Source organism: Gorilla gorilla, chromosome 6 (assembly GCF_029281585.2).
Source record: "Gorilla gorilla gorilla isolate KB3781 chromosome 6, NHGRI_mGorGor1-v2.1_pri, whole genome shotgun sequence".
In the NCBI taxonomy this organism is placed as follows: Eukaryota; Metazoa; Chordata; class Mammalia; order Primates; family Hominidae; genus Gorilla; species Gorilla gorilla.
In genome coordinates, this window is record NC_073230.2 from 76,198,573 (window position 1) to 76,222,492 (window position 23,920).

The following is a 23,920-nucleotide window of genomic DNA, read 5'->3' on the forward strand; positions in this document are numbered from 1 at the left end:
TTTCTGCTGAAAGGTCCACTGTTACCCTGATGGGATTCCGTATGTAGCTGACCTGCCCCTTCTCTCTAGCTGCCTTTAACATTTTTTCTTTCATTTCGACTGGAGAATCTGATGATTTTGTGTCTTGGGGATGGCCATCTTATGTAATATCTCACTGGGGTTCTCTGCATTAAATAAACCTTTTTAAGACATAGATTGGGCTAGGCACAGTGGCTCACGCCTATAATCCCAGCACTTTGGGAGGCCAAGGCAGGTGGATCACTTGAGACCAGGAGTTCGAGACCAACCTGTGCAACATGGCAAAACTCTATCTCTACAAAAAATTCAAAAATTAGCCAGGCATGGTGGCATGTGCCTGTAGTCCTAGCTACTCGGGCGGCTGAGGTGGGAGGATTGCTTGAGCCCAGGAGGTCAAGGCTGCAGTAAGCCGTGACTGTGCCACTGCACTTCAGCCTGGGCGACAGAGTGAGACCTTGTGTCAAAAAAATAAAAGACATAGATTACCCAGTCTCAGGTACTCCTTTATAGCAAAATGGACTAAGACAGTGTTTCTGACTCAGTACCACTCGGCCCTCTTCTGACTCCAGTATACCCTCAACTCAGCAACCTCAGTGACTGTTTGAAAACTTAGGTGAAATCATGTCATCCCTCTGCTTAAAACCCTGCGCTGACCCCTTCATTCAAGAGTCAATGCTTGAGTCCTCACAGTGGCCCAGAGATCCTACACGTGTGGCTCTTTGTTAACTCTCTTACCCCATCTTGGTTCCCTTTTTTTTCAGTCTTAATAACCTCCTCTGGGCCTTTGCAGTTCACTGTTCCTGCCGCCTGGGATAACCACATGGTTCTCCCAGTTCCTTCAGCTTTGGCTCAAATCTCACTTTATCCTTGTGTTAGTCTCTTTTGCATTGCCATAAAGGAATACCTGCAGCTGGGTAATTGATGTGGTTTGGATCTGTGTCCCCACCAAATCTTACGTCGAATCGTAGTCCCCAGTGTTGGAGGTGGGGCTTGGCGGGAGGTGCTTAGATCTTGAGGGCAGATTTCGCATGAGTGGTTTAGCACCATCTCCCTTGTACCGTCCTCGTGACAGTGAGTTCTCAGGAGATCTGGCTGTTAAAAAGTGTGTGGCACCTCCTCCTTCTCTCTCTTGTTCCTGCCATGTCATGTGCCTGCCCCTCCTTTGCCTTCCACCAATATTGGAAGCTCCCTGAGGCCTCCTCAGAAGTGGATGCCGTTACACTTCCTGTACAGTCTGCAGAACTGTGAGCCAATTAAATGTCTTTTTTTTATAAATTGCCCAATCTCAGGTATTTCTTTTTTCCTTTTTTTTTTTTTTTTTTTTTGAGATGGAGTCTCACGCAGTTGCCCAGGCTGGAGTGCAGTGGCGTGATCTCGGCTCACTGCGGCCTCTGCCTCCCAGGCTCAAGCGATCCTTCCACCTCAGCCTCCCAAGTAGCTGGACCACAGGTATATGCCACCATGCCCAGCTAATTTTTTGTATTTTTGGTAGAGATGGGGTTTCACCATGTTGCCCAGGCTGGTCTCGATCTCCTGACCTCAAGTGATCCACCCGCCTTGGCCTCCCAAAGTGCTGGGATTACAGGCATGAGCCACCATGACCGGCCAGGTATTTTTTTTATAGCAATGCAAGAATGGACTAATACTGTAATTTATAAAGAAAAGAGGTTTATTTGGTTCATGGTTCTGCAGGCTCTACAAGCATGGTGCCAATATCCACTTGGCTTCTGGTGAAGCTTCAGGAAGCTTCCACCCATGGAGGAATAGGTACCACATGGTGAGAGAGGGAGCAAAACAGTAGGGAGAGATGTGAGGCTTTTTTTTTTTTTTTTTTTAACAGCCATCTATGAACTAATAGGGCAAGAACTCAACACCAAGGGGAGGGCGGCAAGCTGAGGTGGGAAAGTAGAGTCTGGAGACAGAGCCTAAGGCCAACCTGTGGCTGACGTCCTTGAATTAAACTGAAAGGAAAGCTTTAGCCTCTGATGGGCTGTGGGCTAATTCTTTATTTGCATATGGTATAACTCCACTGCAGCCTCTGATTGGCCATGAGCCAATTCTTCATTTACATAGGGTGTAACCAATTGGAAGCCTCCCAAGGGTACCTGGGGGTGTTACCAAATTCTTCTAACTTAATAAAAACCTAAGCTTAATAAAAACAACTGGAGCTCTTGAGCCACTTGCTCAAGCCTGCTTCCTGACTGTAGAGTGTACCTTCCCATCAATAAATCTGTGTTTTTGTTGCTTCGCTTGTTGCATTTTTTTCAGTTCTTTGTTGAACATGTGAACAACCTGGACAACTCCTAGGCAAGACCCTCCACTGGTAACAAAGCCACTCCTGAGGGACCCACCCCCATGACCCAAACACCTCCTATTCGAGCTCCCTTCCAACATTGGAGATTACGTGTTAATGATATTTGGAGGGGACGAATATCCAAACCGTATCAGTCCTTGAGGCCTGCTGCAGTACTGTTTTCTGACCCCCAAATACCTTTTCTCTTTTTTTTTTGAGATGGAGTCTCGCTCTGTCGTCCAGGCTGGAGTGCAGTGTGGCACAATCTCGGCTCACTGCAACCTCTGCCTCCTGGGTTCAAGCAGTTCTCCTCCCTCAGCCTCCCAAGTAGCTGGGATTACAGGTGCCCACCACCACTGCTGGCTAATTTTTGTATTTTTAGTAGAGATGGGGTTTCACCATGTTGGTCAGGCCGGTCTCGAACTCCTGACCTCAGGTGATCTGTCCGCCTCGGCTTCCCAAAGTGTTGGGATTACAGGTGTGAGCCACCATGCCTGGCCAACCTGTCCTTTTTCTATACCAGTTCTCATGCTTACTATTGGGAGTTATCATTAGCCCACAAGACTGCCCCCACTTCAGACACCAGTCACAAGTCCCGGCTTTAAATTTAGGGTTCCACACCACTGCCTCCTCAGGTTCTATAGGATGACTCACAGACCTCAGGAAGTTGCTTGACTTATGTTTAGTGGTTTATTATAAAGGATGCAACTCAGGAACGGCCGAATGGAAGAGCTGCACAGGGCCAGCTATGGAGGGGTGGGGGTTGAGCAGGGCTTCCAGGCCGTTTCTGGCCGTGTCTTCTCCCCAGCACATTGGTATGTTCACCAACTCAACAGTCTCCATTGTTCAGGGGTTTTTCTTGGAGGCTCCATTACATAGGCACGATTGATTAAATCATTGGCCTTGGTGATTAAGCTCAATCTCCAGCCCCTCTTCTCTCCCTAGTGTTCCCTGTTGGGGCTGGGGTAGGAGGTGCTGAGTTTAACTTCTCATCAGTTTTTCTGGCAACGAGCCTCCATCCTGAAGCAATCTGAGGCCTCACTCCAGTAAGTCATCTCATTAGCGTACAAAAGATATTCATTCCATCTTTTGTTGTAGTGGCTGCTCCCAGCCTAGAGCTTCTCTGGGGTTCTGTTAGCCCTGTGAAGTCTTCCCTAGGACTTTTTCCTGTCTGTCAACTGGCTTCTTTTCATGTTTCCCATTCTTTTCACTCTTCACTCTTTCTTTTATTTTATTTATTTATTTATTTTGGAGATGGAGTTTTGTTGCCCAGACTGGAGTGCAATGGTGCAATCTTGGCTCACTGCAACCTCCGCCTCCTGGATTCAAGTGATTCTTCTGCCTCAGCCTCCCGAATAGCTGGGATTATAGGTGTGTGCCACCACGCTTGGCTAATTTTGTATTTTTAGTAGAGACGGGGTTTTACCATGTTGGTCAGGCTGGTCTCGAATTCCTGACCTCAAGTGATCCAACTGCTTCGGCCTCCCAAGGTACTGGGATTACAGGTGTGAGCCACTGTGCCCAGCCCATTCTTCACTATTTCTTTTTGCACTTCTCTGTGTTTATTGTTTTTTAATATGTTATTTTCTTTATGAGACAGGATCTGAGTCTGTGGCCCAGGCTAGAGTGCATTGGTGTGATCGTAGCTCACTGTATCCTCTAACCTCTGGGCTCAGGGGATCTTCCCGTCTCAGCCTCTTGAGTAGCTGGGACTATAGGTGTGTGCCATCACACCTGGCTAATTTTTAAATTTTTTTATAATGATGAGGTCTCACTTTGTTGTCCAGGCTTGGCCTCAAGTGATCCTCCCACCTCAGCCTCCCAAAGTGCTGGGATTACAGGCATGAGCCATCTTGCCTGGCTGATATGTTTATTCTAGTAGGGCAAGGCAGATTGATCATCCAAAGCCAAATTAGATTCAGTCCTACGTAAACCCTGATCGGGTGAGAACAACACAATTGAATGATCTCTGTAATGGTGCCCAAGAAAATGGTAAGAGTGAGGATAGAATTTGTGCTCATGAAGATACATATCAGTCACTGAAAATATTTTTCATGAGGAATGCCACATTCTTGTGCCAACAGGGGTAAATGAGGGTTATATTTGGCTCATTGAAGACTTTATTTGATGTTTTTTTTTTGTCCTATTAGGGATTTGCAACAGTTCTTGCTGAAGCAGTTACGTCCCTGGATCTGCCTGTGGCCATTATTAATCTAAAAGAATATGATCCAGATGATCATCTGATAGAAGAGGTTGGTAATTGTCTTTTTTTTCAATCAAAACTCTCAAATTTAACTGATCTGCAATCTTCACAGTAAATTTAATTAGATAACTAGAATCTTCAGAATAAATTTAATTTTCGTGCTAAGGGATTTCAGTTAGTTGAATTCCAGTGTGAATCAGAGAATTCAATGTGGGGTAAGGGTCACTGATTCTCACGTGGTGTGGGGCTTGTTCTTCAGATGTGTTAAATTCTCCTGGGGCAGGGCTAGAGGTGAGAAAGCTTGGGTGGTTGGAAGTTCACTCCTTCCCACAATTTTCTTTTTTCTTTTCTTTTCTTTTTTTATTTGAGATGGAGTCTCACTATGTCACCCAGGCTGGAGTGCAGTGGTACAATCTCAGTTCAGTGCAATGTCCGTCTCCAGGTTCAAGTGATTCTCCTGCCTCAGCCTCCCAAGTAGCTGGGATTTACAGGCATGCACCACCATGCCCAGCTAATTTTTTTTGTGTGTGTCTGGTTTTTTGCTAGAGATGAGGTTTCACCATGTTGGCCAGGCTGGTCTGAAACTCCTGGCCTCAAGTGATCTGCCCGCCTTGGCCTCCCAAAGTGCTGGGATTACAGGCATGGGCCACTGTGCCTGGCACCTACTATTTTTATTTTTTTAAAATTTATTTGATAGAGACAGGCTCTCACTCTCTCACCCAGGCTCTGGAGTACAGTGGTGCAATTTCAACCTCCCGGGCTCAAGTGATCCTCCTTCCTCAGTCTCCTAAAGTAGCTGAGACTACAGGCATGTGCTGCCATGCCCTGCTAATTTTAAAAGATTTTTTTTTTTTTTTTTTTGACATGGAGTCTCGCTCTGTCACCCAGGCTGGAGTGTAGTGGCGCGATCTCGGCTCACTGCAAGCTCTGCCTCCCGGGTTCACGCCATTCTCCTGCCTCAGCCTCCCAAGTAGGTGGGACTACAGGCGCCCGCCACCACGCCCGGCAAATTTTTTGTATTTTTAGTAGAGACGGGGTTTCACCGTGTTCGCCAGGATGGTCTCAATCTCCTGACCTTGTGATCCGCCTGCCTCGGCCTCCCAAAGTGCTAGGATTACAGGCGTGAGTCACCGCGCCTGGCCAAAAGATTTTTTATAGAGATACGGTCTCACTATATTGCCCAGGTGGGTCTCGAACTCCTGGCCTCAGTCTCCCAAAGTACTAGGATTATAGATACGCCCAGCCCTCCCCGCTATTTTGAATCTCTTAATCAAGGAAGGGTTGTTATTGATGGCAGTGTGCTATACTTGTAGACCATGGGCAATACAACCAAAAGGTCAAAAGCAGAGAGTATGGGTTTCGGAATCAGAGAAATCTCTTATTAGCTGTGTGACCTCAATGCATTAGTTAATGTCTTTTTTTTATGGAGTTTCGCTCTTGTTGCCCAGGCTGGAGTGCAATGGTATGATCTTGGCTCACTGCAACCTCCAACTCCAGGGTTCAAGTGATTCTCCTACCTCAGCCTCCTGAGTAGCTGGGATTACAGGTGCCCACCACCATGCCTGGCTAATTTTTGTATTTTTAGTAGAGATGGGGTTTCACTGTGTTGGCCAGGCTGGTGTTGAACTCCTGACATCAGGTGATTTATTTGCCTCGGCCTCCCATAGTGCTGGATTCACAGGCATGAGCCACTGCGCCCGGGCGCATTACTTAATATCTATGAGGGTTTAATTTCTTCATCTGAAAAATGTTCCTCCCCTTTTTTCTCCAGTCATGCCCAGTTAGGGGATTTCACCCTACAGCAGTGGTTCTCAAAGTGTGGCCCCTGAGCCAGCAGCATCAGCATCTCCTGTGAACTTGCTAGAAATGCAGAATCTCAGGTCTTAGCCTAGCTGCATCGTAGAGCTTAAACAGTGCTCCTGGTGATGCTGACACAGGTAGAGTTAGAGAAGCAGAGGCTGGGTGTGGTGGCTCACGCCTGTAATCCCAGCACTTTGGGAGGCTGAGATAGGTGGATCACCTGAGGTCAGGAGTTCGAGACCAGCCTGGCCAACACGGTGAAACCACGTCTCTACTCAAAATACAAAAATTAGCTGGGGTTGGTGGTGGGCGCCTGTTAATCCCAACTACTCGGGAGGCTGAGGCAGGAGAATTGCTTGAACTTGGGAGGCGGAGGTCGCAGTGAGCCAAGATCGCGCCATTGCCCTCTAGTCTGGGCGACAAAAGCAAATCTCCATCTCAAAAAAAAAAAAAAAGCAGCAGCACATAGAGCTGGGGTTGACAAACTTTCACGTAAAGGGCCAGGTAGTATCTTCACCTTTGTGGGCTGGGCAGCTACTCAGTTTTGCCACTGAGGCACAAAACAGCCATAGATAATATGTAAATGAATGAGTGTGGCTGTGTTGCACTAAAACTTTCTTTAAAAAAAATAGAGGCCAGGCGTGGTGGCTCTCGCCTATATAATCCCAGCAAGTTGAGAGGTCAAGGCTGGTGGATCGCTTGAGCTCAGACATATAAGAACAGCCTGGGCAACATGGTGAAACCCCGTCTCTATTAAAAATAGAAAAATTAGCCATGGTGGTGCACGCCTGTAGTCCCAGCTACTTGGGAGGCTGAGGCATGAGAATTGCTTAAACTCGGGAGGTGGAGGTTGCAGTGAGCTGAGATCATGCCACTGCATTCCAGCCTGGGTGACAGAGCGAGACTCTGTCTCAAAAAAAAAAACGCAAAAAGGCAGCAAGCAAGATGTGGCTCGTGGATTGTAGTTTACCGGCCCCGTCTTAGTGGTTAAATATCTAGCCTTAACTCTGTCCATTTCTTTGTCCCCCAAGAAAATGTATTGGTGTGCACATGAGTGAGCTTGAATGTGCTCTAAATTATTTGTGAAAAATTATTAGCAAACTTTGATATTACTTATAACGTACCTCATGACTTGGAACTCTTAAGATGAATTCAAACACCAGGCTATCAAGACTAAGGATACACAGGTTGAGAATCCCTGAACCGCAAATTGGAAATGCTTTAAAATCCAAATTTCTGGAGCGCTGACAGGAGGCCACAAGTGGAAAATTTCGCACCTGACCTCCTGTAATGGGTCAAGGTCAAAACGCAGTCAAAAGTTTGTTTCATATATGAAATTGTGAAAAATATTGTATAAAGTTACCTACAGGCTATGTGTGTAAGGTGTATATGAAACAAAGGAATTTTGTGTTTAGACTTGATATATCCCCAAGGTACATCATTATGTATATGCAGATTTAAAAAAAAAAACCAAAACAGAAAAAAACCTCTAAAATCCAAAACACTTCCCATCCCAAACATTCTGGATAACGGATACCCAGCCTGTATTTTGTTTCCCTGGGATTTGCAACAGTTCTGTTTAGATAATGGTGCCAAGTGTTAAATTACTTTATGTTTAAAACTTTTTATTGCTTTAATTTATTAGATAATTTTTTAGAGATCTCTCTGTATTTTTTCTTTTCTTTTCTTTTTTTTTTTTGAGATGGAGTCTTCGCTTCGTTGCCCAGGCTGGAGTGCAGTGTGCAGTGGTGGTGTGATGGTGGCCCACTGCAGCCTCTGCCTCCTGAGCTCAAGCAGTTCTCCTGCCTCAGCCTCCCGAGTAGCTGGAACTACAGGCACCCACTACCACGCTTGCCTAGTTTTTGTATTTTTAGTAGAGATGGGGTTTCACTGTGTTGCTTAGGCTGGTCTTGAACTCCTGATCTTAAGTGATCCACCCGCCTCAGCCTCCCAAAGTCCTGGGATTACAGGTATGAGCCACTGGGCCCAGCCAACATCCACTGCCTTGATATGGATATTCACAGCTTCCTGCCTGAGGAGATGGTAATGGACCGAGAACGTGGTTCCTCTATTCCTTGGAGACTTCAGAGATTTAAAACAATTACAAACACCAAATACAACTCTTATTGGGTAAGCAAGGTCACCACATTCCTTGTCTTTCTGACACCACAGAGCAGCTTCCACTCTAAGGAAGCAGGAACATGAGCTGTTGTTTTCTCTTAAGGTTTGAAACGCAGGTGCCATATTTTCCCCCAGTGTGTTCTTCCATTAGTAGCCACCGTGCCTGGCCATCTCTCTGCATTTTTTCCTTTTTTTTTTTTTTTTTTGAGATGGAGTCTTGCTCTGTCGCCCAGGCTGGAGTGCAGTGGCGTGATCTTGGCTCACTGCAAGCTCTGCCTCCCGGATTCATGCCATTCTCCTGCCTCAGCCTCCCGAGTAGCTGGGACTACAGGCACCCGCCACCATGCCCGGCTAATTTTTTGTATTTTTAGTAGAGACGAGGTTTCACCGTATTAGCCAGGATGGTCTCGATCTCCTGACATTGTGATCCGCCCGCCTCAGCCTCCCAAAGTGCTGGGATTACAGGCTTGAACCACCGTACCCGGCCTGTATTTTTTCTTGATTGATTTGGATTTTGTTTCCACTGTGGCAAATTAGCGATGATGAGAATGTATAGTCTGGATAATGGAATGGCGTATATGGTGAAATATACCAGGAGGTATACTGGCAGGAGCAAGGGACTGGGTTTTCTCCCCCGTGCAAGCTGTTCTTGCTGTGTTTCTTAGTCATGCCCTTCACTTTCGAAAATGAGCCATGTTTATGAAGGTGACCTTTGTTCTTTGAGATGAGTATGCTTTTTTTCAAAGGATTTTCTTCATTGAGATAATTTATGCCTTGAATGTTCTACTGAAACAATTACTTTCTTGGTTAGGTGACTAGTAAAAATGTTTGTGTCTTCCTGGTTGCGACATACACTGACGGCCTACCAACTGAAAGTGCAGAGTGGTTCTGCAAATGGTTAGAGGAAGCATCCATTGATTTTCGATTTGGCAAAACTTACCTGAAGGGTATGAGATATGCGGTATTTGGCCTGGGAAATTCTGCCTATGCTAGCCACTTCAACAAGGTAGGTCTATATTGAATTATAGGAATAAATTATCCCCATAAACACACACACACACACGCACACACACGTACACACACACAAACACATGTGCACACACGTACACACACATAAACACACATGTATGTGAAATAATCCACAAACTTTGGTAGCTAGTAATAAATACATTTCTTCTATTATTTTATTAATTGATTGATTGAGATAGAGTTTTGCTGTGTCGCCCAGGCTGGAGTGCAGTGGCACCATCTCAGCTCACTGCAACTTCTAGCTCCCGGGTTCAAGTGATTCTCCTGCCTCAACCTCCCGAGTAGCTGGGATTACAGGCATGTGCCACCAGGCTTGGCTAATTTTTGTATTTTTACTAGAGACGGGGTTTCACCATGCCAGCCAGGCTAGTTGTGAACTCCTGGCCTCATGTGATCCGCCCAAAGTGAGCCACTGTGCCCGGCCTCTTCTGTTTTTTTTTTTTTTTTGGAAACAGAGTCTTGCTCTAATCCCCAGGTGGAGTGCAGTGGCGGGATCTCAGCTGACTGCAACCTCCGCCTCCCGGGTTCAAGCGGTTCTCATTTATCAGCCTCCCGAGTAGCTGGGATTACAGGCACCCACCACCATGCCTGGCCAATTTTTTTGCATTTTTAGTAGAGACAGGGTTTCACCATGTTGGCCAGGCTGTTCTCGAACTCCTGACCTTGGCCTCCCAGAGTGCTGGGATTACAGTTGTGAGCCAGCATGCCCAGCCTGCCCAAGCTCTTTATGCAGGTGAACTCTTAAAAAAAAATTTTTTTTTAAATTATGTTTATTTTTTCAGGACAGGGTCTTGCTTTGTCATCCAGGCTGGAATGCAGTGACCTGATCAGAATTCTCTGAACCTTGAAGTCCTAGGCTCAAGGGATCCTCCCAAGTCAGCCTCCCTAGTAGCTGAAACTATAGGCGTGCACCACTACCCCTGGCTAATCTTTCAATTTTTTTAGAGATGAGGGTCTCACTGTGTTGCCCAGGCTTGGTTCAAACTCCTGGCCTCAAGCAGTCCTACCCACCTCAGCCTCCCAAATTTCTGGGATTACAGGCATGAACGTGTCCAGCCTGAGCTCAGTTTTAAAAAATCATGAAATTTTCGGCTGGGCATGGTGGCTCACGCCTGTAATCCCAGCACTTTGGGAGGCTGAGGCAGGCGGATCACGAGGTCAGGAGATCGAGACCATCCTGGCTAACATGGTGAAGCCCCGTCTCTGCTAAAAATACAAAAAAATTAGCCAGGTGTGGTGGCGGGTGCCTGTAGTTCCAGCTACTCGGGAGGCTGAGGCAGGAGAATGGCGTGAACTCGGGAGGCAGAGCTTGCAGTGAGCCGAGATCTCACCACTGCACTGGGCAACAGAGTGAGACTATGTCTCAAAAAAAAAAAAAGATCATGAATTTTTCAAGGGAAATGAAGGAAAAAACATTCATTGCACTTTACATAATAAAACATTAAATTTTTTGGTTAGTTTTCCCGGGCTATTTTTCTAAATGAAATTAACTTGGCTCCTTTTGCATCCTGTTCTCTACACTTGAAAAAATGAAACGATGGAGCCTCTCAGTTTCTTGGTCATTTGCATTGTGTACCTCTTCCTAGGGATGGGCCCTGCCTAGCTGTCTGTCTCTGGTGGAGTGTGAGTGACGGTGGAGGTGGGGAGTTTTCTTTAAAAGCTGTTTACGGCCGGGCGCAGGGGCACACGCCTGTAATGCCAGCACTTTGGGAGGCAGAGGCGGGCGGATCACCTGAGGTCGGGAGTTCGACCCCAGCCTGACCAACATGGAGAAACCCCATCTCTACTAAAAATACAAAATTAGCCGGGCGTGGTGGTGCATGCCTGTAGTCCCAACTACTTGGGAGGCTGAGGCAGGAGAATCACTTGAACCCGGGAGGTAGAGTTTGCAGTGAGCCGAGGTTGTGCCATTGCACTCCAGCCTTGGTAACAAGAGTGAAACTCTGTCTCAAAAAAAATAAATAAATAAAATAAAAGCTGTTTTCATTCTATTGTTGTGTCACAATGTAGATTTCGCTCCATATTTTCATTAAAAACATTTTTGATTCTGTGTTTTTTGAGAGAGGGTCTCACCTTGTTGCCTAGGTTGGAGTTCAGTGGCTTGCTGCAGCCTGGACCTCCCTGGGCTCAGGTGATCCTCCCACCTTAGCCTACTGAGTAGCTGGGACCACAGGCGCCCACCACACATCCAGCTAGTTTTTGTATTTTTTGTAGAGACGGGGTTTTACTTTGGTGCCCAGGCTGGTGTTGAACTCGGGCTTGAGCATTCTTCTCACCCCGGTCTCCCAAGGTGCTGCAATTATAGGCGTGAGCCACTGCATCTGGCCTCTCCCCATATTTTCAAATAAATTAGACTATGATTGGGAAAATTCAGAGATGTAAATTTTTTTTTTTTTTTTTTTTTTTTGAGACAGAGTCACTCTCTTGCCCAGGCTGGAGTGCAATGGCACAATCTCGGCTCATTGCAACTTCTGCCTCCAGGGTTCAAGGAATTCTCATGACTCGGCCTTACAAGTAGCCTGAATTACAGGCATGTGCCACCACGCCCCACTAATTTTTGTATTTTTAGTAGAGATGGGGTCTCACCATGTTGGCCAGGCTGGTCTTGAACTCCTGGCCTGAAACAATCTGCCTGCCTCAGCCTCCCAAAATGCTGGGATTACAGACATGAGACACTTCGCCTGGCGTAGATACGTAAATATTTTGTTTAATGCCTTGCCACTCAGGAAGCTTATTAAGTTTTTGAACTCTTAACTGTGCCTCTGATAACCCCTGTTCCTCAGCTTAATTGCTTCATATCACAGTGAAATAAATTACTGAGTTTAGGAAATTACGAATCTTGCCAAATTGATTACATTTTCATTTTATAACTGAGTAGGCTTAGGCCCCATAGGCTTTGTTACATTTTTGGAACTCATTTATTTTGTTAACTCCTGTTTTGTTCTTATCATGATATAGAATGGTAGGTTTCAAATTTTTTTTTAGTCATTAACCCTTCATTTGATAAAGGGGGTTTGTTTGTCCTTTTGTTTAAAAAAATAAATCTAAGGCAGAAAAGTAGAATACATAAAGTGACCCTCTTCTGGGTCAAGGCTGGAGCTTGAAGGCTTGAAGGTCATTTTGCCAAGCAATTTCCTCTTTCTTAGTGGCAGCCCATGACCAGGGGCCCCAGAAGGACTTTGGGCTTTTGCAGAGCAGTCTGGAAAACTCTGATTTAGAGAACCGTGCTTTTAGCCTATCTATCTTTTCCTCACAGGTTGGCAAAAATGTTGACAAGTGGCTCTGGATGCTTGGCGCGCATCGTGTGATGAGTCGAGGGGAGGGCGACTGCGACGTGGTTAAAAGCAAGCACGGCAGCATTGAGGCCGACTTCAGAGCATGGAAGACCAAGTTCATCTCCCAGCTGCAGGCACTTCAGAAAGGGGAGAGAAAGAAGTCCTGTGGCGGCCACTGCAAGAAAGGCAAATGTGAATTTCACCAACATGGCTCAGAGGAGAGGGAGGAAGGATCTCAAGAGCAGGATGAATTGCATCACAGAGACACCGAGGTATACCGCCTGTGTGTTCATCTCTTGAGGCTTTCCCCTTCTGCTTGGAGATCTCGAGCTTGACCTCTTTCTCGATAAACCATCTCGTTGGCTTCTGGTTAGAAGGAGGATCTGGCTGAGTGCAGTGGCTCGCACTTGTAATCCCCACACTTTGGGAGGCCAAGGTGGGGGTATTGCTTGAGTCCGGGAGTTCAAGACCAGCCTGGGCAACATAGCAAGACCCTATCTTTACCACAATAATTTTAAATTTAGCAAGGCATGGTGGTGCATGCCTGTTGTCTCAGCTACATAGGAGGTGGAGTTGGGAGGATTGCTTGAGCCCAGGAATTTGAGACTGCAGTGAGCTGTGATCATGCCACTGCCCTCCAGCCTGGGCAACAGAGTGAGACCCTGCCCCAAAAACAAAGACAGAAACAATAACAAAAAAAGAAGGAAGATGTGAAACTCATGTGGTGGTGTTTCAGAGAGAGAGAGAGGCCTTAGGAATTAAGCCATATCGTGCTAGATGCTTTCCAGAATCTCTTCTTTAGGCCGGGCACAGTGGCTCACGCTTGTAATCCCAGCACTTTTGGGAGGCCAAGGTGGGTGGATCACTTGAAGTCGGGAGTTCGAGACCATTCTGGCCAACGTGGCAAAACCCCATCTCTACTAAAAATACAAAAATTAGCCAGGTATGGTGGCGGGCACCTGTAATCCCAGCTACTTGGGAGGCTGAGGCACGAGAATCGCTTGAACCCGGGAGGTGGAGGTTGCAGTGATCTGAGATCACGCGACTGCACTCCAGCCCGGGCGACAGAGTGAGACTCAGTCTCAAAAAAAAAAAAAGAAAAAAACCAAAATACTGGGCCTCCCAAAATACTGGGATTACAGACGTGACCCACCATGCCCAGCCTTAACGTTTTCAATTGCTTTACCTCTCACTCACTCTTGTAACCCGACTGGCCAAACCCCAAGCCAGGCTGAAACCATCCCCTTCACATCAGCCTTCCCCGTGTCTGCTGCTGATTGTTTGACTATAGATTCACGACCACGGGCTCAAGTTTAGACTCAGAAGTGCTCTACAGGCTCACAACTTCCCTTGCAGATTCCCCTTCTTACTCTCCAAGTTGACTGTTTCATACTCATTTCCTCCCCACCCCTTCCCCCAGCTCCCATCTCCTGCCTCAGCCTCCTGAGTAGCTGGGATTACAGGCACGTACCACTACGCCCAGCTAATTTTTGTATTTTTTTAATAGAGATGGGGTTTCATCATGTTGGTTAGGCTGGTCTCGAACTCCTGACCTCAGGTGATCTGCCCCCCTCAGCCTCCCAAAGTGCTGGGATTACAGGCATGAGCCACCATGCCCAGACCGTTTTGTAAATTAGAGACAGTGTCTCACTATGTTGCCCAGGCTAGTCTCTAACTCCTGGCCTCGAGCAAACCTCCCATCTTGGCCGCGGACAGCGCTGGGATTGGGATTACAGGGGTGAGCCACTGCACCTAGCCAAAATATATAAATATAATTTAAAGGGTTTATTTGAGCCAAAATGAGGGCAGCTGCCTCAGACACACTTCGCAGCTGAAGGGACTGCTCCATTAGCTTTTGTTACAAGCAGGTTTTTAAAAGCAAAGGGAACAAGGAGTGGTCGATACCAAGTTGTTGGACAGAAATTCTTATTGCTTTATAGCGATAATATTGATTAGTGATTAGCTATGCACTGTTGAATGACAAGATATGAGGTATGGTGTGCAATGCAAATAGCATTTTATGGCTACCTGGAGTCAGTCAGTCTGAGTCAAGCCCACAGAGCAGATGGCTTCAAGAGATAATTACTTAGCTCAACAGGAAGTGATATGACAGATGTTTCATTCCAATTTCATTTCAGTCCAAGCTATGACTGCAATGAAATTGGAATGAAACATCAATTTCAATTCAGGTTATGGGTCCCATAACTTAAAGAGCTTACAGCCAGTGTGGAGGCTCATGCCTATAATCCCAACACTCTGGGAGGCCAAGGTGGGTGGGAGGATTGCTGGAGGCTAGGAGTTCAAGATCAGCCTGGGCAAAATAGTGAGACCCTGTCTCCACAAAAACAAAAATTAAAAGTAGACAGGATGGTGGCTCAGGCCTGTAAATCCCTGCTACTCAGGAGGCCGAGGCAGGAGGATCACTTGAGCTCAGGAGTTCAAAGCTGCAGTGAGCTATGATCAAGCAGTTCTCCTGCCTCAGGCTCCCGAGTAGCTGAGACTACAGACGCCCGCCACCACGCCCAGCTAATTTTTTATATTTTTAGTAGATACCGGCTTTCACCACATTAGCCAGGATGGTCTCGATCTCCTGACCTCGTGATCCACCCGCCTCGGCCTCCCAAAGTGCTGGGATTACAGACGTGAGCCATTGTGTCCGGCCAAGTAATCTTAAAAATACAAATCAGACCATGTTACCCTCCTGTTTGAAAGTGATTTTTCATTGCTGCTTTCATAAAAACTTTGTTGCTTAGTGTGACCTTAGCACCTAATCTGACTCTTGAATTTCTCCATTGTCATCCTATTATTCTCTCTCTTCCTCTCCAGCCTCTAGCTACGTGGTCTCCTTGGTTCTAAAAATATTTGTCAAGGCTGGGCGCGGTGGCTCATGCCTGTAATCCCAGCACTTTGGGAGTCCAAGGCGGGCGGATCATGAGGTTGGGAGTTCGAGACCAGCCTGACCAACATGGTGAAACCCTGTCTCTATTAAAAATACAAAAATTAGCTGGGCATGGTGGCAGGCACCTGTAATCCCAGCTACTCGGGAGGCTGAAGCAGGAGAATCGCTTGAACTTGGGAGGTGGAGGTTGCAGTGAGCCGAGATTGCGCCACTGCACTCCAGCCTGGGTGACAGAGCGAGACGCTGTCTCCAAAAAAAATAAAAAACAAATTTGTCAAATGAGTTTGAATATCCAACCTTCTGCTCACCTGTTACTCTTTAGGTCAGGCCAACATCTTTTCTTCCCTAGGGGATTGTCGTACGTTGTTCAGATTTATCCTTGTCTATAGTCTTGTTTCCCTTAAATTACCTTCTGTCTTCCCAGTTGAGTGAGCTATTGAAGTGCAGGTCTGTGTTATTTCTCTGTTCAGACCGTGTTAGACGCTTCTCATTCTCTCTTTCCAGGACAGGCAAGATCCTTTGCAGTCCGGCCCACATCTTTCTCTGCTACATTTTCTCCCCATGTCATGTGCTTTATTCTCCATCTGCTGGTACTTTCTGAGTGACTGGTAGTAGCTGCATGCCTCCTGGTGCTTGCCTAAGTGACTTTGCCCATCCGCTTCCAACAGCGTTCCCACATGTCTTTCCCTGACCAGGCCTGTTTACTTACCCTTCACATTTGACTCAGGTATCGTCTCATTCAGGCAGCCATCCGTAGATTTGGAGCCCACTGCATGGCTCCTTTTCGTATTCCTAAACCCTTTCATTAAAGCGTTGCCCCTTTCGATGTAGTATCTGTGTGCCTCTTATTGGATTGGAATCTTTGTGAGGACCAGGGGAATGTGTCGCATTAATTTTCAAGCACTACTGGCTACCATGAGTATATGCAGTGTTCAAGATAACTTTTGAAGTTTCCCAAGGTCACAGAACCAAGTTAGCAGTTTTGATTTGATTTGATGTGAAGATGAAATAGGTTCCTTTTGGAAAAAGTAAATTCTCGACATGAGTCTTTCCATTAGAAACTTGAGTCTAAGGAGAAGTTATCAAGGAGAGTCTAGGACAGGGATCAGCAAACAGGCTCACTGGCCAGATCCAGCCTATTGCCTGTTTTTCTTTTGAGACAGGGGCTGGTCTGTTCCCCAGGCTGGAGTGCAGTAGTGCATAGCTCACTGCAGCCTCTAACTCCTGGGCTCAAGTGATCCTCCTATCTCAGCCTCCTGAGTAGCTGGGCCTACAGGCATGCACCATCATGCCCAGCTAAGTTTTTTTAATTTTTTGTAGAGATGAGGTCCCACTGTGTTGCCCAGGCTGGTCTCAAACTCCTGAGCTCAAGCGATCCTCCTGCCTTGGCCTCCCAAAGTGTTGGGATTATAAGTGTGAGCCACTGCACCCAGCTTGTTTTTTAATTTTTTAAAATAAAAGTTTTGGAAGCATAGCCATGTTCATTCATTTATGTATTGTCATAGCTGCTTTGGTGTTAGAGGGGCAGATTTGCATAGTAAAGACAGGATTGTATGCCCCACAAGGTCAGAAATACTTACAATTTGGTGTTTTACAGTAAAAGTTTACTGACTTCTTGTCCAGGATAACATGGTGAGATTGGACTAGATGATCCCTGATGTCTCTTCTGTGTCTAATATTCTGAAATTTATTGGAAATGATGAGGTAGGAGCATAGGGCACATGGGCAATACGGAACTTCTTGCAATTCTAGGAAAATGAGTGCATCAGGAGATCCTAATACTGAAGGTATTGTTATATATTTAGACAAACTGGTTGGGAGACACTGGACTAGAAGATCTAAAAATGGACTAATTGTTAGAAAGTATGTTTCACGTGGTGTACTTGTCTCTTCTTGACAGCTTGGGCATGAGGCTGGGATATCAGGGTGGAGTTAACTGGCAGAGACTTTCTGTTGAAGCTGGGCTAAATTAAAGAACACATTCATACACTTATTTCTGGGAACAATTTATTTTGTCATCTGGAAGCAAGGCAGAGAAGACTACTCATTTATTGACAAAGCAAAAGAGAACCAGAGAGCCAGCCACAGCGCCACTTCTGTAGTCTCAGGCTTGGTTTCAAATAGGAGAGCGTAAGATCGTCCGTGATAATCCTATCATCTGGCACAGGACAGGCGTGACCTCGTCTAAGAGGGGCTGTTTTATTTTGTATTGAACACTTATCAGCAGCATCTGATTATATGACATCTCTCTGCTATACTGTGGGGCATATTGGCCAGCATATGAAGGTTATTGACATTTTGTTTCTTTTAATTTAATTTTTTCTTTTCTTTTTTTTGAGATGGAGTCTTGCTCTGTTGCCAAAGCTGGAGTGCAGGGTCACGATCTCGGCTCACTGCAACCTCCACCTCCTGGGTTCAAGCAGTTCTCCTGTCTCAGCCTTTGGAGTAGCTGGGACTACAGGCGCATGCCACCATGCTCGGCTAATTTTTGTATTTTTAGTAGAGACAGAGTTTCACCATGTTGGTCAGGCTTGTCTCGAACTCTTGACTTCAGGTGATCCATCTGCCTTGGCCTCCCAAAGTGCTGGGATTACAGGAGTGAGCCACTGTGTCCGGCCTGTTTCTTTTGAAGTGACCCTTGAGTTACTGAGAAAGTACCTGCTGTTGAAAACAAAGAACTACTACACCTCTTAAAAATCTCTTTATCAGCTGGGCACGGTGGCTCACATTTGTAACCCCAGCAATTTGGGAGGCTGAGGCCGGCGCGTCACCTGAGGTCAGGAGTCTGAGACCAGCCTGGCTGACATGGTGAAACCCTGTCTCTACTAAAAATACAAAAATTAGCCGGGTGTGATGGTGCATGCCTGTAGTCCCAGCTACTCTGGAGGCTGAGGCATAAGAATTGCTTGAACCAAGGAGGTAGAGGTTGCAGTGAGCCAAGATCACGCCACTGCACTCCAGCCTGGGTGACAGAGCAAGACTCAACAACAACAACAACAACAACAACAACAACAACAACAACAAGAAAGAACAAACAAAAAAACTCTCTAATGTTTTATTCTGCCTTATCCTCAATTGGAGAAAGGGATGAAGGCTGCCACGTATTAGCCGTGATTTCTTAACTTCTCTACCTTTAATTTCCTCATCTATGAGATGATGTTGAACCTGTCTACATCATAAGTAGTTAAGGATGAAATGAATGGGTATATGAACATTGTGTTGGGGACATAGTAGATACTCAGCAAATGTGTCTTCCCAGTGATGTCACATTTCCTCTACTTCTGCTTGGTATGTGTCTCGTTCCCCTTAGCCCAGCTCATGTCACTGTGACGTGAGAGGGCAGGTGAAGTGTTAGTTGTTCCCACTCCATCATGCCCTTTCACAGTTGTTAGTCTGATGCTAAAGACTTAAGATTTATTTCTTCATTGTTGTTGTTGTTGTTTTTGTAGAGATGAGGGTTTCACTATGTTGCCCAGGCTGGTCTTGAACTCCTGGCTTCAAGTGATGTTCCTGCGTCAGCCTCCTAAGTAGTTGGGATTATAGGCATGTGCTACCACATCTGGCTAATTGTATACATTTTTTTGTAGCAATGTGGTCTTGCTATGTTCCCCAGGCTGGTTTCAAACTCCTGAGGTTTCAAAGTCCTCCCATCTTGGCCTCACAAAGTTCTGGGATTATGAGTGTGAGCCACCATGCCCAGCCTAGATTTTATTTTTAAAGTAAGAATTTATAGACAGCCGAGCGCTGTCGCTCACGCCTGTAATCTCAGCACTTTGGGAGGCTGAGGTGGGTGGATTACCTGAGGTCAGGGGTTCGAGACCAGCCTGGCCAACATGGTGAAACCCTGTCTCTACTAAAACTACAAAAATTAGCCAGGCGTGGTGGTAGGCGCCTGTGATCCTAGCTACTTGGGAGGCTGAGGCAGGAGAATCGCTTGAACCTGAGAGGTGGAGGTTGCAGTGAGCTGAGATGACGCCACTGTGCTCCAGCCTGGGCGACAGAGCGAGACCCTGTCTCAAAGAAAAAAAAAAAAAAGAATTTAGAGACATAGTGAATTCTCAGTGTGGGAGGGAGGGTAAGAGAACTTTGCCTTTGCCCCTTTGAACTATGTATTTCTGAAGCATTTCTCTTCCAGGGGGAAGAACCCTTTGAGAGCTCCAGTGAAGAAGAGTTTGGTGGTGAGGACCATCAGAGCCTAAATTCCATTGTTGATGTTGAAGATTTGGGCAAAATTATGGATCATGTGAAGAAAGAAAAGGTACTGTTACTTTGGGAAATGTTGCACTTGGCTCCCACAGTTGGTTACCATTTAGTATTTCTTTATTACTGTGTAGTCCATCTGAGCTCACAAGAGGAGTTTCATTTCTCTGGCTTCTGTCTTGAGAGTTTTATAATTTTTTTGCCATTTTTCATGAGCGTAGTGAGCATCTCCCTTCTCAGGCCTGTGAAAGTCAGCTCATCAGAGGATAAGCAGGAGATTTGAGAACAAGGACTGAGGACATTGTAGATCGGGGGTGTCCAATCTTTTGGCTTTCCTGGGCCACATTGGTAGAAAAAATGTCTTGGGCCACACATAAAATACACTAATGATAGCTGATGAGCTAAAAAAAAAAAAAAAAAATCGCAAAATAAATCTCATAATGTTTTAAGAAAGCTTACAAATTTGTGTTGGGCCAGTGGGCTGTGGGTTGGACAAGCTTGTTGTAGATGGTTAGAGAGATTTTATTCAGGGCTATTTGAAGATGAACAGCATGATAGGATTTATTATGGTTGAGATTCCAAGTGAAACTCCAGTGTAAATTTGCTTCTCTGCTGTATAGACTAAGTGGTGTTGGGGCTTAAGGATGGCAGCCTGGTCTGTGGGTGTGGAGATCAGCATGACTGGGGCCCCTAGGAATCCAGGAAATACCAATCTGGGATGTGACTGTTTCAGTGACTAGATGAATGTGAGAATGTACGATGCAGTAGGATTTCATGCAGATTCCAGTGATCTAAAATTGAAGTAGTATTGTATATACTATACTATAAAAATAACAGCCTCAATTTAACTGTGAGATTTGGAAAATGAGAATCCCCTAAATTAAAATTATATGTAGTCCATAAGCCTTAAAAAAAAAAAAGCTACTAGAAAATCCAAGAAAATTAATGCTAAAACCTATACAAATTCAAATGAACTCAGTAAGGTTAGCAGGATATCATAATGTAGAAAGTCAATAGACTTTATATTTCCAAACAATAGCCAGTTAGAAGCTATAGTAAAAGAGAACACCTCATTTAGACTAGCTACATAAAAGATAAATAATTACCTATCGATTAATTTATTTTTTATTTTTTTGAAATGGAGTCTCATTCTGTCACCCAGGCTGGAGTGCAGTGGTGCAATCTCGGCTCACTGCAACCTCTGCCTCCTGGTTTCAAGTGATTCTCCTGCCTCAGCCTCCCGAGTAGCCGGGACTACAGGTGCATACCACCATGCTGAGCTAATTTTTGTATTTTTAGTAGAGACGGGATTTCACCATGTTGGCCAGGCTGGTCTCGAACTCCTGACCTCAGGCGATCTGCCCGCCTTGGCCTCCTATGGTGCTGGGATTACACGCGTGAGTTACCACACCTGGCCTACCTACAGATTAACTTAAAAAGAAGCGTCTTAAACCTACGTTGGAAAACTTTAAAACATTCCTGAATGATATCAAAGTGGACTCGAACAAATGGAAAGACATTCCTTGTTTTAGGTAGAGTGACTCAGAATGGTAAAGATGTCAGTTCTCTTAATATATAAGTTTGATGGAATCCCAATAAAAATTCTAGTAGGTCCTCTAGCCTCCTAGATCTAGATTGATCTATTCATGTGGAAAAAATAAACATGGAATAATAGTTATGAAAACCCTGGTGAAAGTAGTGATGAGAAGGATGAGCCACCACACCCAGCCAGGTCTGCCTATTTTTTTTTTTGAGACGGAGTCTTGCTCTGTCAAGACTCCCACATGTTGAAACATACCACAAGGTATCTCTAATTAAAACTGTAGTACTGGCTCATGATGAGACAAAGACCCTTGCAACAGAATAAAATTCTAAGAATATGTAGGAATTTCATATATATTAAAGGTGGACTCTGAAGACCTGGAGTTTAAAAGGGACTCTAAAAATAAATTATGTTGGCTGAGTGCGGTGGCTCACCCTGTAATCCCAGCACTTTGGGAGGCTGACGTGATGGGAGGATTTCTTGAGGCCAGAAGTTTGGGACCAGGCTCAGCAACATAGTGAAACCCCATCTCTACAAGAAATAAAAAAAATTAGCTAGTTGTAGTGGCATGTGCCCGTAGTCACAACTGCTTGGGAGGCTGAGGTGGAAGGGTTGCTTGGACCTGGGAGTTTGAGGCTGCAGTGAGCTGTGATCATGTCACTGCACCCCGGCCTGCATGACATTGCAAGACCTTGTTTCAAAAAAAAAAAAAAAAGATGTGAAACATCTGTTAGCTTGTATATATGTCAGAATAATTTCCAAATGGATGAGCGAGCTAAATGCTGAATGTTGAAAAAATTATATAGATAGTAGAATCAGATAGATTATTGTATAACCTGGAGAAAGCTTTTCTATATGATTCAAAATCTAGAAGCAATAAAAAAAATTAAATTTATGAATGATTTTAAAGTGTTTTACGTGGCCATAGTAGAATCAGATGGATTATTGTATAACCTGGAGAAAGCTTTTCTGTATGATTCAAAATCTAGAAGCAATAAAAAAAATTAAATTTATGAATGACGTTAAAGTGTTTTACATGGCCATAAGAAAAATCAAAAGGCAAAACAGGAGGAACTATTTGCCTCTTATATCTCAGACAAGGTGTTAATCTTTTTACTATGCAATGAACTCTTTCAAAAAAAGGCAGACCTGCAGGCGCGGTGGCTCACGCCTGTAATTCCAGCACTTTGGGAGGTCGAGGCAGGCAGATCACGAGGTCAGGTGATCGAGACCATCCTGGCTAACACGGTGAAACCCCGTCTCTACTAAAAATACAAAAAATTAGCCAGGTTTGGTGGTGGACGTCTGTAGTCCCAGCTACTCGGGAGGCTGAGGCAAGAGAATGGCGTGAACCCAGGAGGCAGAGCTTGTAGTGAGCAGAGATCGCGCCACTGCACTCCAGCCTGGGTGACAGAGTGAGACTCCGTCTCAAAAAAAAAAAAAAAAGGCAGACCTGACTGGGTGTGGTGGCTCATGCTTGTAATCCCAGCACTTTGGGAGGCCGAGGTGGGTAGATTGCTTGAGGTCAGGAGCTCGAGACCAGCCTGGCCAACATGGTGAAACCCCATCTCTACTAAAAAATACAAAAAAAATAAGCCGGGCATAGTGGCGCATATCTGTAGTCCCAGCTACTTGGGAGGCTAAGGCACTAGAATCTTTTGAACCCTGGCGGCAGAGGTTGCATTCAGCCGAGATCATGCTGCTGCATTCAAGCCTGGGCAACAGAGCGAGACTCTGTCTCAAAAAAAAAAAAAAAAGGCAGACCTGTCCAGGTGCCGTGGCTCATGTCTGTAATCCCCACACTTTGAGAGGCCAAGGCAGGTGGATCACTTGAGGTCAGGAGTTCGAGACCAGCCTGACCAACATGGTGAAACCCCGTCTTTTCTGAAAATGCAAAATTAGCTGGGTGTGGTGGCGCGTGCCTGTAATTCCAGCTGACCAAAAACCTAGTAGAAAAAGTTGGCAAAACACACGAATAAGAATTTCTCAGAAATGGCTCTACAAAGAGATTTAAACATGAAAAGATGCTTAACTTTACTCATAATAAGAGAAATACAAATGAAAACTACACTGATAAACATTTCTCGCCTTTCAGAATATAATAACAAAACTCCAAAGCTGGATGACGTACTCAGGCGAGGCTGTGAGTAAACAGGCACTCATACCTTGCAGGTGGGAGTCCAGGATGGTTTAGCCTGTATGGAAGGGCTTTTGACAGTTTTTACCAAAATCACATATGCATTTATCCATGATCCAGCAGGCCCAGTTGTATGAATTTGCCTTAAAGATACCGCTTCATTAATGCAAAACAGCATTTCCACAGGCTTATGCATTGCAGCATACATAGCAAACAACTCTGTCGAATACTGGTTGAAAAAAGCATGGTATATCTACACAATGGAATATTGTTGTGTGGCTCTGAATAACACTATGGTGGATTGATATGCATTAATGTGATTTCCAAGTGGTGTTGGATTTTATTTGGACGCTGATATGGACTTTTTTTTTTTTTTTTGAGACGGAGTCTCGCTCTGTTGCC

General features: G+C 45.3%; 1 protein-coding gene across 4 annotated transcripts in view; it reads left to right on the top strand.

The window, feature by feature from the left end:
- LOC101126070 (S-adenosyl-L-methionine-dependent tRNA 4-demethylwyosine synthase TYW1) overlaps positions 1–23,920 on the top strand; it is a 248,972-nt gene that overhangs the window by 8,844 nt on the left and 216,208 nt on the right. For 3 of the 4 annotated variants that reach the window (XM_055346954.2, XM_055346956.2, XM_055346957.1), the window contains exons 4-7: positions 4,462–4,563; positions 9,247–9,441; positions 12,721–13,011; positions 19,774–19,896. In XM_055346954.2, coding sequence (XP_055202929.1) covers positions 4,462–4,563; positions 9,247–9,441; positions 12,721–13,011; positions 19,774–19,896 — 711 coding nt within the window. Of the gene's footprint in view, positions 1–4,461; positions 4,564–8,338; positions 8,445–9,246; positions 9,442–12,720; positions 13,012–19,773; positions 19,897–23,920 lie in introns of those variants that run through there. The other variant, XM_055346958.1, reaches the window with a different exon arrangement.